Genomic DNA, 16,202 nt, shown 5'->3' on the forward strand with positions numbered 1-16,202 from the left:
GCCCTCTGGCCAGCTGGCTCTGCACTGTCCCCGCAGTGGCTGCCACCACCTCTTGCTGTGTCTTGATGGCATGTGCTGGGCACAGGTGACCTGTGCATAAACGCAGCTCTTCCCAGAATGGGGGGCGCAGTGCGAGTTGACATCTGGGGGTAGCCACCATCATCCTGGGGAAGTCAAGGCCATGCGTGTGGATTGCCCGCGGTGCCCCAGGCCAGGCCTGTCCTGGTATTTCTTTATTCAGAATGTAAGACTCACAGCAGGGTGTGTGCTTAGCATGTGCGCAGCCTGGGCTCAGTGCCCAGATCACACACGAGAAAGCAGCATGTGAAACACAGCACAGAGAAGCACACGAAACGTGTACCTAGAGATCCCGGGTGAGCGCTTGCACAGTGCTCAGTCAACATCCCCCAGAAGCTCAGCCTGTCCTTTCTCACCCCTCTGTCCCTCCCTTCATCCCTCCTCTACTCTCTACCCCTGCCGGAGGTAGCCACTATCCTGAATTGTGTTGGTATGGATGCCTGTATTTATTTATTTGGAGTTTTTGAGACAGGGTCTTGCTATGTAGTCCAAGTTGGCATCAAACTCAAATCCTCCTGCCTCAACCTCCTGAGTGCTGGGATTTCAGGTGTGAACTGTCACACCCAGCTTTGAATTTTATTTTTTTACTACTTTGTTTTCTGACCCTAAACTTGAGTAAATGATGACCTCATTTTCCTCACTTGTAACATAATTGTTGTTCCCTTGTCTCGTTTTTAGTGTGCCTGTAATTTTATCCTAAACACTTGTTTTCTGAACTTGTAAGTGGAGCCATGTTTTCTGCTTAACATTTTAAAAATTGGTTCAGATTAAGTTATTCATTTTTTATTAAAAGACTTTTTGCTTTTTTAAAAATTTTATTTTTTTGTACCAGGGATTAAACTCAGGATCTTGTGCTTAGGAGGCAGGTATGGTGCCAGGTGCGCACCAGTGTGCTTGCCTTAAATTTAAAGTGTTTCGGCTTGGATTTTTGGTGATACTAGGAGTGGAACCCAGGGTGCTCTACCACAGAGGTACTTTTCAAGTCTTATTTTCATATTTTTTATGGGTACTGGGGATTCACACAGAAGCTCATCCGCAGCCCTTTTTATTTTGAGGCAGGGTCTTGCTTAAGTCACTGGGCTCAAACTTGGGAGTCATCCTGCCTCAGCCTCCCTCCCCCAGTACCACTGGTGATTTGGGGTTTTGTGTGTGCTGGGGATTGACCTCAGCGTCTTGCGTACATGCACACTTTACCACAGGCTGTACCACTAGCCCTCGGTTTCGTAAAGATTCACATATAAGACGTGTTTACAGGTAATGAACTTTAAGCCGCTGTGAATTGCCCGTCCTGCCTTTCGTCCCCTCATGTCTTCTCCAGAAGCAGCCGTATCTACTGGCTTCTTTTTGCACAGTCCTGAGGACTGAACCAGGGGCCTCATGCATACTAAGCAAGAGCTGTGCCACCGAGCTCCACCCACAGCCCTGTTTCTGGTATATTTTTTCAGAAGTAAGCTGAAGTCTGGTCAGTTTATGAGTATAGCCCACCGCTCTGGTATTTGCAGAGTTCGTCAGTTTCTTGTTTCCATTTTTTGGTGAGATCTGCTCCTAACAACAGGTTAAGATTTATAAATAAGAAATACAAAGGTTACACGTATATCGAAAGTCCCCAACCAATATATTTGTGTAGCTTCCAAACTTAGCCATTTTAGAATTTCTCCCAATTTTGACGGGAAGCTTCCAGCTCAAGTTGGCCAGCAGGCGCCAGCCAAGCACTGGCCTTGTTTCCCTCCTTTGGCCTTGCTGCAAGTGCAAGTGGCACTGAAACAGAGCAACAGGAAGAACGTGCTTCAGGGACTGTTTTTTTGCTTGAGATAGTCTCTCTCTAACCCAGGTGATCCGCCCGCCGGTCGTGTGGGTTCTTGACTGTGCTGATGCGGCAGCGTTTGGGGTCGTATCTCGTCCTTCCTGCCATTTATTCCCTCAGTCCCTACTGATGTCTCCTGATGCTCTGCTCATTTGCTGTGTATCTGAGCTCTTTGGTTTCTTGCATGCGGACAGCAGTGAGCTCATCGTGCCCACAGCTGACAATCACTTAAGTCTCCTCTGTCCTCCTGTCACCTCAGCTCCACTCCTGTCCCCATCTGGTATTTCCCTTATGTGGGATCTGCAGGAAAGAACTAGCTCCGCTCATCTGAAAATGCCTGTTTCACCGGAGTCTTTAAATCCCGAGGCTGCCCTCAGCTCAATTCTGGCTCCTGCAGTCACTTAGTGGCTGGTATCCTACCGTCCCCACCTTGGGCCCTCCTGCCTGAGCTGCCCTGTGCTAGAATGGCTGGCCTGGTCGCGGATGGCTTTAGGGATCTGGCAGGTGTTCCCTGTAATTAGGCGGGCAGGGTGACGTGGTTGGGAGGACCCTGGGTGAAACAGCCCTCGCCACCTCCCAAAGGGGCACCGCTTGTAGGATGGCGTCACCGGCTCAGGCGGGTTTGCTGACCTGGACCGCCTGGCTGAGGTAGTGTCTGTCAGCTTCCTCCCCTCCAGCCACACTGTTCCCTTTTGGCACAAGTACGTCTGAGAGGACTCCTCCTCCTGGGCCCTGCTCTCTCCCATTTACCAGCTCATGGGTGTGACAACACTCCAGCTCCCCTGTGCGCTGCTCTGCTGTGTGGCTCAGGATGCCCAGCACAAGTAGTGGGCACCTTTCTTGTCTGACCCAATCCTCCCTGGCCCGTCTCGCCAGCACAGGAGCCCTAGCTTGGGGGTGAATCTGGGGGCTGCAGGGGTCCTGCGAAGAACCAGGTGTGTACAGAGCAGTGGGTACACTTCACCGCCAGCATTGTGTGTGGTGCCCTCCACGTCCACAGATGGGCTCATCCGGGAGCCTCCTCCCTGAGTCAGAGCAAGTCACCATGTGCCTCACTCTGCCTCCTGCCACCTAGAGCCCAGCATTTTCTTATTCGAGAGCAACTGTGAATGTCCCCATTTTAAAAAATGGATGGTAGAGGCTGGTTGTGGTGCACACCTGTAATCCCAGCACTCAGGAGGCCAAGGCAGGAAGATCCCTGCAGGGTCAGCCTGAACCTTGAGACCCTCAAAAAAAAAAAACCACCAAAAGAATGGTAGCGTATTACACCAAGTGCTCTGCACTCAGGCATTTCCTAGGCAGGCAGTGCATCCTGGACATTGTCCTTTTCAGGGGCATTGCTGTACTCCATGGCTCGGTGGTTGTCCTTTACTCAGCACCCTGCCTACAGTGGCTCCCAGGCCACTCCCAGGCTCTTGCTAAGTGCGTTCTCTGAAAGGTGACTTCATGTGAATGAAGGCCTTGTTTAGAACCCTGCAACTGGGCGTCGTTTTGCTGCTGTCCACAAGAGATAAGATTCAGGCCATACTTTGTGATCTTTGCCAGCTGCAAATTTAGGAAATTAATTTCTCAAATGCAGCACAAGCATCTTCTCTGAACTCCCAAGAGGGTGAGCATTGTTCAGAAGCTGCATTTTCTATCGCCAGTGCCTCCCCACCTATGCTATGGGGCTGTGGGGGCCTGGGCTTGATCCTCCACACTGCAACCGCCCCCCACCTGCCCCAGACCCCCGGTTTACACCGAGGCCGGTCCCGACTGCCCCTGGAGCTGCACACTTGTGTCCTGGCTGCTGGGAACCCGAACCTCAAGCTGCAGCTCGCACCTCACCCTGTGCTGCGTCACCAGATGCTGCGTCCACACCAGGCCGGGACAAGGCTTCATCTTTCAGTCGATGACACCAGATGACCCTTGGTGTTCTGCCAGTGGGGTAAGCACCTTTCCATAGTTATAAACTACTCAGAATTTTTATTTAATGGTCTTTTAGGGCATCAAACTTACTTTCTTTTATTTGGTACCAGGGATCGAACTCAGGTCCTTGCACTTTCAAGGAAGGCGGTGGAAGCACTAAGCTAAATCCCCAGCCCTCAAACTTATTTTCAAAGCCTGTTGACCCACATGAATTTTATTGGTTGTAAGCGATATGGTACTATTACTTCCGAGTTGCCTACTCACACAGTAACTTTCACCTGGTAACAAACGCCCCTTTCTTGGGCCACACATTCCATTTCTACAGCTTCATTGAGGTGTGGCATGCATCCCTGTCACCTCTTCTGTCCCCATTGTCAGAATGGCCTCAGCCCTTGCTAGAGATAGGGAGAAGTTGCCCAGCCTGGCCCCAAGCTTGCTTCCTCCTGCCTTAGCCTCTCAAGTGGCTGGAATATCGAGGTGTACACTGCCATACCTGGCCCACCCTAACGAAGTGACCAAAGCAAAGAACCATCTTAGGAAACTCGGGTACACACCTGGTAAGCAAGCCCCTGTACTTCACCTCTTTCCCAAGTTTGTCAGCAACAGGTGTCAAATTTTATACTTCACATTTGAACGGTATCAGAAGCCTCTAGGTTGCTGGTATCCACATTTTTCAGTCTGTTGACAACTCTGACAGCTGATCTTGGCCTTCTCAAACTGACAAACTGAACAACTCTAATCTCAGCACTTGGAAGGCTGAGGCAGGAGGATCACCATGAGTTCAAGGCCAGCCTGTGTACAGTGTGAGAACTGTGTACAGTGAGAACTCTTGTCTCACCCCCCCACCCCCAAAAGAGCCCAGGAGAGTCCATACCACACGGATATTTTTATCATAGAATAAATTTATTTACTGGAAACCACATCTGTGCAACGCCTGTTGTTACCAGCACAGAAGAGGGAAAAACCGACCTTTATTTACAGTCTAGTCAAACATGCATTGTGATAAACTGACGCTTAGCATCTGATTAAGATAAATGCATCACAATGTTTGTATTGCACCAACGTCTGTCTACTGCTTCAGATTTCATTAAATAAGTTACATTTAATACAGTGCGAAATAGCTGTCTATGCACACCCAAAAACAACAGGTTATGAACTGGAGGCCTACATTTTAACCACTAAACACCTGTGTTTTTAATAAATTTGTAAATAAGCAAACTGTACAGGGCCAATTGAAAAGTAGCAGGTCTCAATGTCACCGCAGAGGAATCTGACTAACACTGGAAGGCATGCATTACAGCTCAGTATTGTACATTCAGAGAAGCTATGGCATTTGCAGAGAAAGGTGGAGACTCGGCTGATGCTTCTAGGCTCCTGGATAAGGTTTCAGAACCTCATTCTTCTTGCAGCAAAGAAACCAAACTTCTCTGGAGAGGCTGATTTCGTTAAATTGTACATTTGTAAGCATTATTTTGATTTTAAAGGCTAAAAACCGCAGTTGTAATACACATTTCCTCCACATTACACACAATGAGCTGGGAACTTTTTCTACTTTTCTTTTTCCCCAACATCAGTCATGCAGAGGCTAGTAGATGTGTTGCTAAAAACGTACATGCACGCAACCAAACACCCTTACGTTTCTGCAAAATGGTTTAGGAAGCGGTTACTCCAGTATTGCTGCAAAGGAAAGAGAGAGGAAATCAGCTTCATGAACCATGGGAGGAAATGGCAGAGTAACTACCTAGGACCCGGACGGACAGTGACAGACGAGAAGGGACGCTCAGCTCAATCTCAGAGATGTCGAGACCAGCATTTCGGACCGACTGTCCCTGAGGTGCCACCTACACAGGCTGCATCAAGAAGCAGTGGCTCGGTGACCGTGTCCTTGTGCCGTCGGCCTGCTTGCAAAGCTGCCCTGACCCCCCACACACACCAGGTGCCGAGCAGTGAGGCGGGAGGCGGGTGGCACAGGAGTGAGCATTGTGGCGCCAGCACCCCAGCTGCCCTGGGAAAGGGCTGAGCCCTGGCTGTGGCCCACCTTCTCCCCTTCCTGCTAACTGCAAGGCGCAGGCCTGGTTCTAAGAGGCCGAGGGCAACCTGACCTTGCTGTGCGCAATGGGGTGGGCTGTGGTCCACCATGTGGTGCGGGCAGAGACTGAGCTAATCAATGCTCCGGGGATGGCTCTTCCCTGGGCAGGGTGGGTGTGCCAGGCCGCTCATCTCTGGTGCTGCGCTGGCAGCTGCTGTGAGGCTGGCCCGGAGCCCCACCTGTCCTGGCAGTGCTTTGCTCCCTCCTGCACTGTGCGGAGCTCCACTGAGCAGGCCCTACCTGGGGCTCAGGGTGTGGTGGCTGACAGACAACCCCCATTCGGGCAGTGTTGTCCCTTCCCAACGGCCCTGGGGCCGAGACCTTGTGGCGGTGGCCCTGGGCTCCCCAGGCTGACTACAGCCACGCCTCCTACAGAAGGGACCAGGAGGGCTGCCCAGTGGCTGAGCAACTACAGCAGCAGCTGGCCGGGCACGTGTGTGTGCCTGGCTAATGCAGGGGCCTCCCCACTCCGCTTTTGTAAAGGCTGCTAAATCAAGGAACGGAGTCAGGAAAAGCTATTTGGTTGGTTTGGTTTCCACCACACAGTGCCCCACCTAGAAGCCCAGACATCTGGTTCTGGCCTGCAGCTCAGAGGCACTGCTTGCACTTGATCCACTCACCCCACTTCCTTTTGTGCCTCATGACTCCCTGAGAGAACGCCATGGGCAGGCCCTGAGGCCTCGTGCCTGCTGCACACGACCACACCTTCAGCCAATCGCCTGTGCACCGTGGGCCTAGGAACCTCAGATGAAGGCTCCAGCACCTGCAGCACACCCGGCCACCCCAGCACCAGAGCCTGAGGACCTCGCTACTCGGCCACCTCAGGACACTTAACAGCTGAGCCAGGGGAACGAGCAGTGCCCTGCCTGGCACTGTGGGAACGCCCCTGGGAGATAGGACTGCGACCCGGAAAGGTAAGGGAGCCGGTGCTATCAGACCTCACTGGTGCAGTGACCTGTGCTGCTGGCTCAGAGGTGTCTGGGGTGACTCTGCTGCTACAGAGGTCAGAAGCCCCACCTCGTGGCTTTGTGAGGTCTCCCTCAGCACCAGAGGCAGCCAGGCGCCCCCGCCTCCAGTATGAGCGGGCAGCAGCCCTCACGGCTGGTGTGCAGCATCCCGCAGAGCTGCCGGCCAGGCACCATGCAGAGCCCGAGAGCTGCCTCTGAAGCCAGTGAACACTGCAAGGAGGCTCCTGTGTCACCCTGCAGCTGCCACTTCCTAACCCTGCCAGGGCAGCGGCCACACAGCAGACCAGAGGGCTGCCTCACTGGTGGCGTCACCTTGGGTAAAGCATGCCAATTCCAGGGGAGAAAATACTCACGTTAGTTGATGGATGATGGAAGGCATTGGAGGAAAACACCACAGTTAGGACTGTTAATGACTCACGCTGTTGTAAGACTGAGCTCGAACATGCACAAACATTTCTCAGATGTGGTGGTTAGTGCCACATTCAAATAAAAATAGTTCTATACAATATGTTCATCTGGTCATGTGCTATTTACAGATTTTACAAAACACATACACGCACAGACACACATACACACACTTCCCTTACATTCCAGGCTACACGCAGGCCAGCAGAGACTTGCATAAAATGTGTATCACAGATGACAATGCGCACCCACACATTAAGTAAAATTTCCACAACTACCTATGCAGCAGAACAGGACCCTCTTGCCCTCAAGCACAGTAAACTAAAGTTCTTAAACAACTTAAAAGAAAGGTGGACTATCTATAAGATAGTTCAAGATAAGCCACTTAAGAACAAGACAGTTATTTTTCGCTGTCCATTTAAAATGTTTTATTTTTCTTTTAAAACTAGATTGTGAAGTGCCACTGAAATAGGCGATGTTGGCAAAACAATGTCTGTTACAATAAAGTACATTAGGCATTTAAATAAATAATCTTAAAAACTATGTGGGACACGACCCCAGTTGACTGAATCTGAAACAATGTTTTCTGCACAGGCGAGACAGGCATACCTCTGAAGACGGTGTAAACAGAACTGAGACCCTAAGAAGCCGGGCGGGGCAGGCAGCAGGGGTGTATGGAGGCGGGTGGTGAGGGAGTGGCCAACCAAAAAATACTGACTGAGGTAGCAGACTCTGCTCAGTGCAGAAAAATTGGCTTAGGAGTAAAAATTAGACTGTGATATGAAATTAAATCCAGGTAATCATGCAAAAGATAATACATGCTATTTAATTTTTTTTTAAAAAACCACACACATTCATTTCCTAAGTCTGCTGCCAATTAATTTGTTGCCAATGTCTGCTGGCTCAACTATTTTTTATACAAGGATGAGTATTAAACAGAACACTGTACATGCTTTTTCATCTACAAAAAAATATTTGCATAAAATAGTTAGTTCTCTGTACATGTCAATGGACACTTTAATTATGTGTATAAAAAAGGAAAATCTTGAGCCCCACTGGAGTCAGAAAAAGCAAAACAAAATCTAGAGTATGAAACCTCCTTCACCAGCCAATATGTTCATGTGAAAATTCAGCAGAAATAGACAGTTGCTTTAAACAATAAAAAATTAAGTTAGACATCTTCTGCATGGAGAGCTGTCAGTCAAGACCAGAACATATCACTAAAGTTAGTGTCTGTGCTATAGACCCAGACCACCAGGGGCATTATGAGCAGCACAAACGGCCAGGAAATCCCATCGGTGCATGCCGAGAACGAGCAGGATTTGGTGGGAGGCTGCACACACTCTTTACCAGGTTCCAGGTAGTTGCGGGCCACAAACTTGAGCGTCTCATCCATGAGAATCACAGGCAGGGAGATTTTCAGCACCATCAGCCACTGGGTCAGGTTCAGCGGTGTGATCTGGAAGATGAGCTGAAGCACAGAGGCTGCGTCAGGCACCACCCTCACAGAAGGGGGCCCAGGCCCCACCCGGCTCCCGCCTCACTCACTGGCAAGGGCTCCACGTAGAGGATCAGGAAGTGGAGGGACATGGACAGGCAGATGGACCCCACGAGCCAGATGTTCTCCCATGGGGGCATCCTCAGCAAGGACTGGTTTTCAGACAGGCTGAGGACAGGGAAGGGCAGTGAGTTCAGTGCTGCTGCGCACTCCAACACCCACTGACCTCATTCTCATCCTAGGCACTCAAGTTTCCTTCTGCCTCGGCAAAGTTAAGGCAGATGTAGGACAAACTCAGATCCCCTCTCAGCCGGCCCAAAGCTGCCCGACTGTCCCGGACACCTGGGCTATTTAGAAATTTCCATTTTTGTCACTGGCTTCATTGGTGGTACCATTTGTTTCAACACTGAAGGGCATGAACCCTGCCCCTCAGGACTCACACAGAGGTACCATTGTCCCTACTCTTGCCTCTGCAGTTTCTGTTTCTTAAACATATGGCTGAGCGCTCCCACTGACAAGGTGATGACAGCTTGGGCTTTGCAAACTGGTGCAAAGGACTTTCCTGTAACCCTCACTTAGTCCCTATGACCCCGTGTTAAGCCCACTGCAGACTCACCTGTTGAGGGCATTACACATCTCTATGGTTACTAGAACCGAGAGTGCCATTGTCATTGGGTATGGGGACTCAAAGATGGCACAATCTACTCCTTCAAAGTCTGGGTTGTCCTCTTTACATTGTAGGAAATGACTCTGCAACAGAAGTTCATGGTTAGTCCCAGGCAGCTGTTTTTTTTCCTTTCATTTTTGGTGGTACTGGGGGCTGAACACCCAGGGGCCTTCACAGTGAGCTACATTCCCTAGACCTTTATTTTGGGAGAAGGTCACCAAGTCACTAAGCTGCCCGGGCAGTGATGAAACTTTTGGTCCTTCTGCCTCAGCCTTCCTCCCAGAGCACTGGAATCACAAACAGCACCATACCATACCTGACCCAAACCTATTTCTGAAGCCCTGGCACCAATTCCACCTCAAGGCCAGACCTCAGCCCCAGACAAGTGTGGAATGGCCATGGATTTCATTCTAGCTCTCTGGTCCCTGAGATTCATCTCAGGTGCAATGCCTATTGTTTGAATGTTAGGATGATTCAACAGACACCTAAGCCACAGAAAGATCAAGGTTTTGAGACACTTCACATCCAAGGTACAGAAAGGAAGGGGTTAAATACCAGCTGGTAGAAGGACACTCTGGGACCACCGTCAGCAGCGATGAACCACCATGCAGCAGCACCCACAGTCGCGGCACCGACATAACCTGGGAACAAACATGACGCTGCTGATGTACTTGGGGCTGCGGCCGGCACTACTCAGGTGACACCCTGTGGGCCAATCCCCGGAGCACAAAAGTGAGCCGCAGGAGGACACTGGCGCTACTGCTGCTCCTACAACTGCTTTTGCCCAGTAGCCACCATGGGGGTTCAGGTTTAGGTCTGAAACGTCCTCAAGCCTTGTCGTGTTCAGAGGTGGGGCCTTCGGCAGGGACTGCTTGTGCGAGCCCTGTACACAGTGTATTAATTCACTGAGTTCCCAGCTCACAGCGCTGCTAAAGAAGTCGATCACTGAGACCCAGATGGGAGCCTCTCATCCCCAGCCCCTTCTGGCTCTACTTCTGGCCCTGATGAGGCCAACAGCTTTTCTGTGCCAAGTTGCTCCACTCTGCTGTTTTTGCCTTGGAGCTAGTCCAAAATGGACTGAAACAGCTGAAATCATAACCCAAAATAAACATCTCTTCCTTCGAGTTGCGGGTGTCATGTATTTTGTCCCAGCAACAGGAAAGTGACTAAGACAAGGTTCCAGAAGGACGGAACATTTCTGGTACTGAAGAACCAGGAACCTTTCCTGAAGAGCCCATCACCCCCTCCATCGCCCTCTAACTAGGGAGCCCTCTCTATCAGAGAGGGAAGGCAGACCTGTGTCCTACACAGGAAGCCAAACTCCTGGGAGCCAGGCCCGATGCGACCTCCAGGCAAGTGGAGAATCCACCTGGAGAGATAGGAACCGGTCTGTCCATTCAGAGGACCAGCCCTACGGAAGCCTTAGAGCAGCTGGTGCAGCACTAAGAGCAGCACTAAGCAGTACAACAGTGCCCAATGTAGATTCTGGGACTCCTTCCTCATGGGCTTGAATTTGGGAAGGTGATCACAAAGCAAAGACAGAACAGACACTGAGACTGTCCCCACATGGCAGAGTCCTCTCAAAACCACAAGTGCACACACTGCTAACCCAGAGATTGTAACAAGCATTAAGGCAGCTGGTCACGAGGAAGAGGCTGCCTCTATGTGTACTGCTTTGAAACCTCCTAACAGACAGGAAAAATAAAGACAAGACTGAGCACTATCACCTTTACAGTAGAAAAACAAACTAGATCTGTCTGCAGGGACCTCAGGGAGGGGACACAGTCCAGAAGACGCTGAGTACCAGCCGTTCTATACCACTGTACGCTTTTTGCATTTGAAGCTGTGAGGAATTCCAGGAATGCTCGCACCTCTCTGACCCTCAAATCCCTGACATATGAAATGGGAAAGAGAATCAGCCCTTGGTCAGGAAGTGAGGGTCTCTAGGTTTAGATGACATGGCCTATGCATGCTCAGTGGCATGTGAGCAATCTGTTTCTCAAGGAATAGGAATTCATTTTTTACCTTGGTGATAATTATCTATTCACTTCTCACCTATGAATCCTTAAAAGACAAGACCTGGCCCGAATTATCCTGGTATCCCTTTGTATACAAAGCATAGTCTGAAAAGTTTGCCATCTAACTGCTCATTTACAGCCCCAGGAAGGGTAGAATGCTTAACAGAGTAACTACAAAGCAACTTTAGGTAATCTAAGGGTTCAGTTCCTGGACCTGGGAGAGTATCTTCAATCTTTCATTAACCCAGTATGAGGAAAGAAGAAGAACATGCTTTTTATTTTGGTTTTCTGAGACAGGGTCTCACTATGTAGTTGAGACTGACCTGGAGCTCACTATGTAGCCCAGGCTGGTCTCGAACTCACCACGATCCTCCTGCCTCAGCCTCCCGAGTGCTGGGATTACAGGCGTGCGTTACCAAACCTGGCAGAAAAATGTGCTTTTAAGGAATAAATTTACAGAATTCTGTAAATTCTCATAAACATTATGTTTAAAAAGTCAGCAACAGTTAAAAAACAACCACCACCAGAAAAACAAAACAAAACTACTCACAGCCAATAGCCAGGTAACGGAAAAAAAGCCACCCGCTGATCAGTGGTTCCTTCGGATTCCGGGGTGGTTTGTTCATGATGTCCAGGTCAGGAGGGTTGAAGCCCAGTGCAGTGGCAGGAAGGCCATCTGTGACTAGATTGACCCAGAGCAGCTGGACAGGAATTAAAGCCTCAGGAAACCCAAGGGCTGCTGTCAGGAAAATACTGTTTCCACCCAGGGAAAGAAGAGAAAGATCCTCAATGACTTCTGAGAACTATTTAAACAGCACCACTGCCCCTCCTCCTCCTCCACACAACCCCTTCGAGCAGCTATGATTACTTGGAATAACTTGAGGGAATCACAGACCATCTATTATACCCGTTGGAATTAGTTCTTTTTTTTGGTACCGGGGATTGAACTCGGGTCCTTGCACTTGCAAGGCAGGTGGTGCAAGCACTGAGCTAAATCCCCTGCCCTAGTATTTTTAGAGACAAGAATTTCTGACTGTTTCATGTAAATTTATTGCTGTGTCACAGAAGTCTTTGCACATCTGCACAGCTGTAGACAACCCTTGCCCACCACAAGGTCCCACTGTCTCTGTAAGGACCCTTGTCCCCCACAACAACCCAACCCAGGCACAAGGACAAAAGTGGTGCCATGGTTAAAATAGTAAAGCAGGACCATGGTATACCCACCAGACCACCTCCCCCACATTAGACGAGATGAGGTAGCGGATGAACTGCTTCATGTTGTTGTAGATGGCCCGTCCCTCCTCCACAGCAGCCACGATGGTGGAGAAGTTGTCATCTGCCAGGACCATCTCGGAGGCAGTTTTAGCCACTGCAGTGCCAGAACCCATAGCAATGCCAATCTCAGCTTTCTTCAGAGCAGGAGCATCATTCACACCGTCGCCAGTCTGAAAGGGAAGGCACAGTTGGCTCAGACACCTGCCATGTGACATTCTGGGCAAAAGCTTGGTGACTGACAGGAGAGGAAAAACAGAGCTATGGGTCTTGGGTGAGGGCCTACAGAACTGTTTTATAGAATTAAATGTATTTTCCCTGGCAAGTGCAAAACTGCCAAAAGAGTTTACCAGAGACTTCAGAGAAAGTGAGCAAAGGGATCTATCTGTATCATACTTTGTATCAAAATTAAAAACACAACCTACTAAAACAAAACACAACTTACTGGAGGTCAAGATGTACTCATATAAATCAATCTCAGACAGAAAAAGTACAGAATTGAAAAGTATGTAAGTCTTATGACTTACAAAAACTGCAAAAAAAAAATTTTTGTTCAGTACCAGGAATCCAACTCAGGACCCTGCACTTGCCAGGCAGGTGCACCGCCACGAGCTACATCCCCAGCCCATAAATTGCAAAATTTCTAAACATTATCTACAGCTACAAAAATACCATTCCCATTTATATTTTTTATACTTTTTCTAAATTCCAACATTGGCATGTTGGTTACCCTGAGGGTGGGAGGTCTGAGACCACAACCGTCTGGTTTCAAAAGCAAAATTAGCTAGCTAGCCGGGTGTGGTGGCGCACGCCTGTAATCCCAGCACTCGGGAGGCTGAGGCAGGAGGATCGCTGTGAGTTGGAGAGCAGCCTGGGCTACATAGTGAGTTCCAGGTCAGTCCAACTACACAGTGAGACCGTCTCAAAACAACAACAAAAACAAAAAACAAAAACAAAATTAGTCTTTAAAAAGTTAAATTATATAGACAAGTAACAGAAAGCAAATATAACAGCAATACATCTGGATAAAAGTAAGATTAAGGGAAGAATGCTGCCAATGGTGTGTAAACAGCTTGGGGGTGTAACGTGGTGGAGGTTCAAACACCCCCCCCCACGGGTCTTAACAGCTGATTTACAGGGGAGTCACCTGGCACTGAGGAACCGATAGTCACTGTTTCCACCCCAGTAGAAGCATGTGTGTAAGATGTACACACATCTACTATAAGACAAGACACTAGATTATACCATCAAACTGTTCCTGTGACTGATCCACAAGGCTCTTGGGTTTTAAACTGTTAGGATCTCGCACCACATCAACTACTTACTGATAACCCTAGAGAAAAATAAATGAGAACATGACAAAAGAAGGTCCAAATTAGGGGGCTAATACTAAAAAAGCTTAATGATCAAAATTAGAATCTGCCAAGGGCCGGGGATTTAGCTCAGTGGTTCCACCACCTGCCTCAAATACATAAGGTCCCAAATTCGAATCCCAGTACCAAAAAACAACAAAAACAAAAAAAACAAAAACAAAATTAGCATCTGCTGCTTGTGACATTGGAGGCACCTGCCCTACCCAAACACTCACCATAGCTGTGATCTCATCGAAGGACTGAAGGAACTCCACAATCTTAGACTTGTGGGAAGGCTCAACTCGAGCGAAACAGCGGGCATTCAAGCAGGCATCTCTCTGAGCTGGGGGACTAAGTTCATCAAACTCCCGACCTGTAAAAGCCTTTGACGTCACATCTTCTTCCTGGCCAAAGATACCAATGCGGCGACAGATGGCCACAGCGGTGCCCTTGTTGTCCCCAGTGATCATGATGACTCGAATGCCTGCCTGCCGACACAGCTTCACAGAAGAGGCCACTTCAGTCCTGGGAGGGTCCAGCATGCCCACACAGCCAACGAAAGTCAGGTTGGTCTGAAGCAGAGAATCACTGAGCTCAAACAGCGAACTGTTTTGAAAAACTGGCCAGATATACAGCATAAGCATAAGTTTATTTATTGTCTCCTCTAGTTTGTGTTGCTGGGGATTGAACCCAGGGCCTTACAAACACTAAGCAGGAACTCCACTGAGCTATACTATCAAGTCCTATTATTATTTTTATGAGTGAGGAAGTCACTGTATCTTGTTCTCAAATCATTCTGGTTGTTTCTGCAGAACTGAGGTCTGGAACCAGGGCCTTCACACTAACCCTCCATACCTCTTTGTTTTTTATTTTGACACAGGGTCTTGGCTAAGCTGCCAATGGGCTTGAATTTGGAATCCTTCAGCCTCAGCCACTGAGAACACTAGGATTATAGGCAGCCCACCTGCCTTCCATATCATCCTTTAATCTCATAGCAATGATCTAAAATGAGGAAAACGAGCATTTTGTGACTGGCTATTTCAGTGGTCCACAGTACCAAAGCTCTTTCCTTCTGTCTTAAGCTTTTGCATATCTTAACCTGGATATGGGAATCCTCTGGAGAAGAAAATGGAAAAACAGGGCTGGGGATTTAGCTCAGTGGTTCCAGCACATGCCTCGCAAGCACAAGGACCCTTTGATCCCTTATCAAAAACAAAACAAAACAAAAACAAAAAAGGAAAAAAAAAAGACTCAATTTGAATTTTCTCACCTTTTTTTTTTTTGGTACCAGGGATTGAACTCAGATCCTTCCATTTGCGAGGCAAGCGGCGGAACCACTGGGCTAAATCCCCCACCTGATTTTCTCACCTTTAAAACTTGAGTATTTTTAGAAAATTTACATTGAGAGCTGTAAAGCAGGTTTGATAAGGTTTTTTTAAAATCTAGTTTGACATTTTAACTGTGAAAGCACTAGAATTTTATGACATCATTAACTACGTACGTTTGAAGCAGCAACCTCAACTGTAAGTGACGCGTGTGGCCTGTGGAAAACCACTGGCCGCCTCCCTATCTACTTGCAGCAGCGCGGAACACTGACCGCGAGGGTGAGGAGACTCCTCAGCTACCTCATATTTGATGAAGTTGGCAGAGTCCTCCAGACGCATCTCTTCTCTGCGCAGTGGGTTGTCATGAGTGGCCAGGGCCAGGCACCGCAGCGTGTCACTGCCACTGCCCCACTCTCGAATGACAGACATGATCTTCTGTTTCACTCCAGGGGTCATGGGGACCTTGGTACTCCCAACTCGAATGTGGGTACACCTGTCGATGACACCTTCTGGAGCACCCTGGGAACGGACATTAGATTCAGATCAGTTTTATTTGCCCCGGGGACCTTAGCCCTGGTTGAGAAGAGCTCAGCTGCAGCCTACTATACTGTACTTGCCTTCACAAACATCTTGCTCATGGATGTCCGGCTTGGTTTATTTGGTGTGCAGTAGACAGACATTGATTTCCTATCACGTGAAAACTCTAAAGTAAATTCCTTTTTCATCAGCTGTTTAATGACCTGTAAAGAGAATATATGGTTAGGCAGCCCCATTTTTGTATATTTCCCAGCATTCAGCAAATACGCATAAGGCACCTA

At 48.8% G+C, this 16,202-nt stretch overlaps 2 protein-coding genes across 6 annotated transcripts in view; one reads left to right on the forward strand and one right to left on the reverse strand.

The window, feature by feature from the left end:
- Nucleotides 1-4,919, forward strand: part of Anapc7 (anaphase promoting complex subunit 7) — a 32,866-nt gene extending 27,947 nt beyond the window's left edge. For 3 of the 4 annotated variants that reach the window (XM_010604419.3, XM_010604420.3, XM_010604421.3), the window contains exon 12: nt 3,529-4,919. The gene's annotated coding sequence lies outside the window, so the exon portion shown is untranslated. The remainder of the gene's footprint in view (nt 1-3,528) is intronic. The other variant, XM_033762447.1, reaches the window with a different exon arrangement.
- A 189-nt stretch (nt 4,920-5,108) lies between these two features.
- The window catches only part of Atp2a2 (ATPase sarcoplasmic/endoplasmic reticulum Ca2+ transporting 2), a 60,597-nt gene continuing 49,503 nt past the window's right edge, over nt 5,109-16,202 (reverse strand). Inside the window, exons 11-20 of one of the 2 annotated variants that reach the window (XM_010604418.2) lie at nt 16,002-16,124; nt 15,685-15,903; nt 14,296-14,631; nt 12,660-12,880; nt 11,986-12,188; nt 9,973-10,058; nt 9,367-9,500; nt 8,801-8,918; nt 7,201-8,723; nt 5,109-5,467 (exon numbers count right to left, since the gene is read on the reverse strand). In XM_010604418.2, coding sequence (XP_010602720.1) covers nt 8,454-8,723; nt 8,801-8,918; nt 9,367-9,500; nt 9,973-10,058; nt 11,986-12,188; nt 12,660-12,880; nt 14,296-14,631; nt 15,685-15,903; nt 16,002-16,124 — 1,710 coding nt within the window. In that variant the 3' untranslated portion in view covers nt 5,109-5,467; nt 7,201-8,453. The remainder of the gene's footprint in view (nt 5,468-7,200; nt 8,724-8,800; nt 8,919-9,366; nt 9,501-9,972; nt 10,059-11,985; nt 12,189-12,659; nt 12,881-14,295; nt 14,632-15,684; nt 15,904-16,001; nt 16,125-16,202) is intronic. The other variant, XM_033762446.1, reaches the window with a different exon arrangement.

The sequence above is a fragment of the Fukomys damarensis genome, unplaced genomic scaffold, assembly GCF_012274545.1.
Source record: "Fukomys damarensis isolate Sample0158 unplaced genomic scaffold, DMR_v1.0_HiC HiC_scaffold_12, whole genome shotgun sequence".
NCBI classification, from domain to species: Eukaryota; Metazoa; Chordata; class Mammalia; order Rodentia; family Bathyergidae; genus Fukomys; species Fukomys damarensis.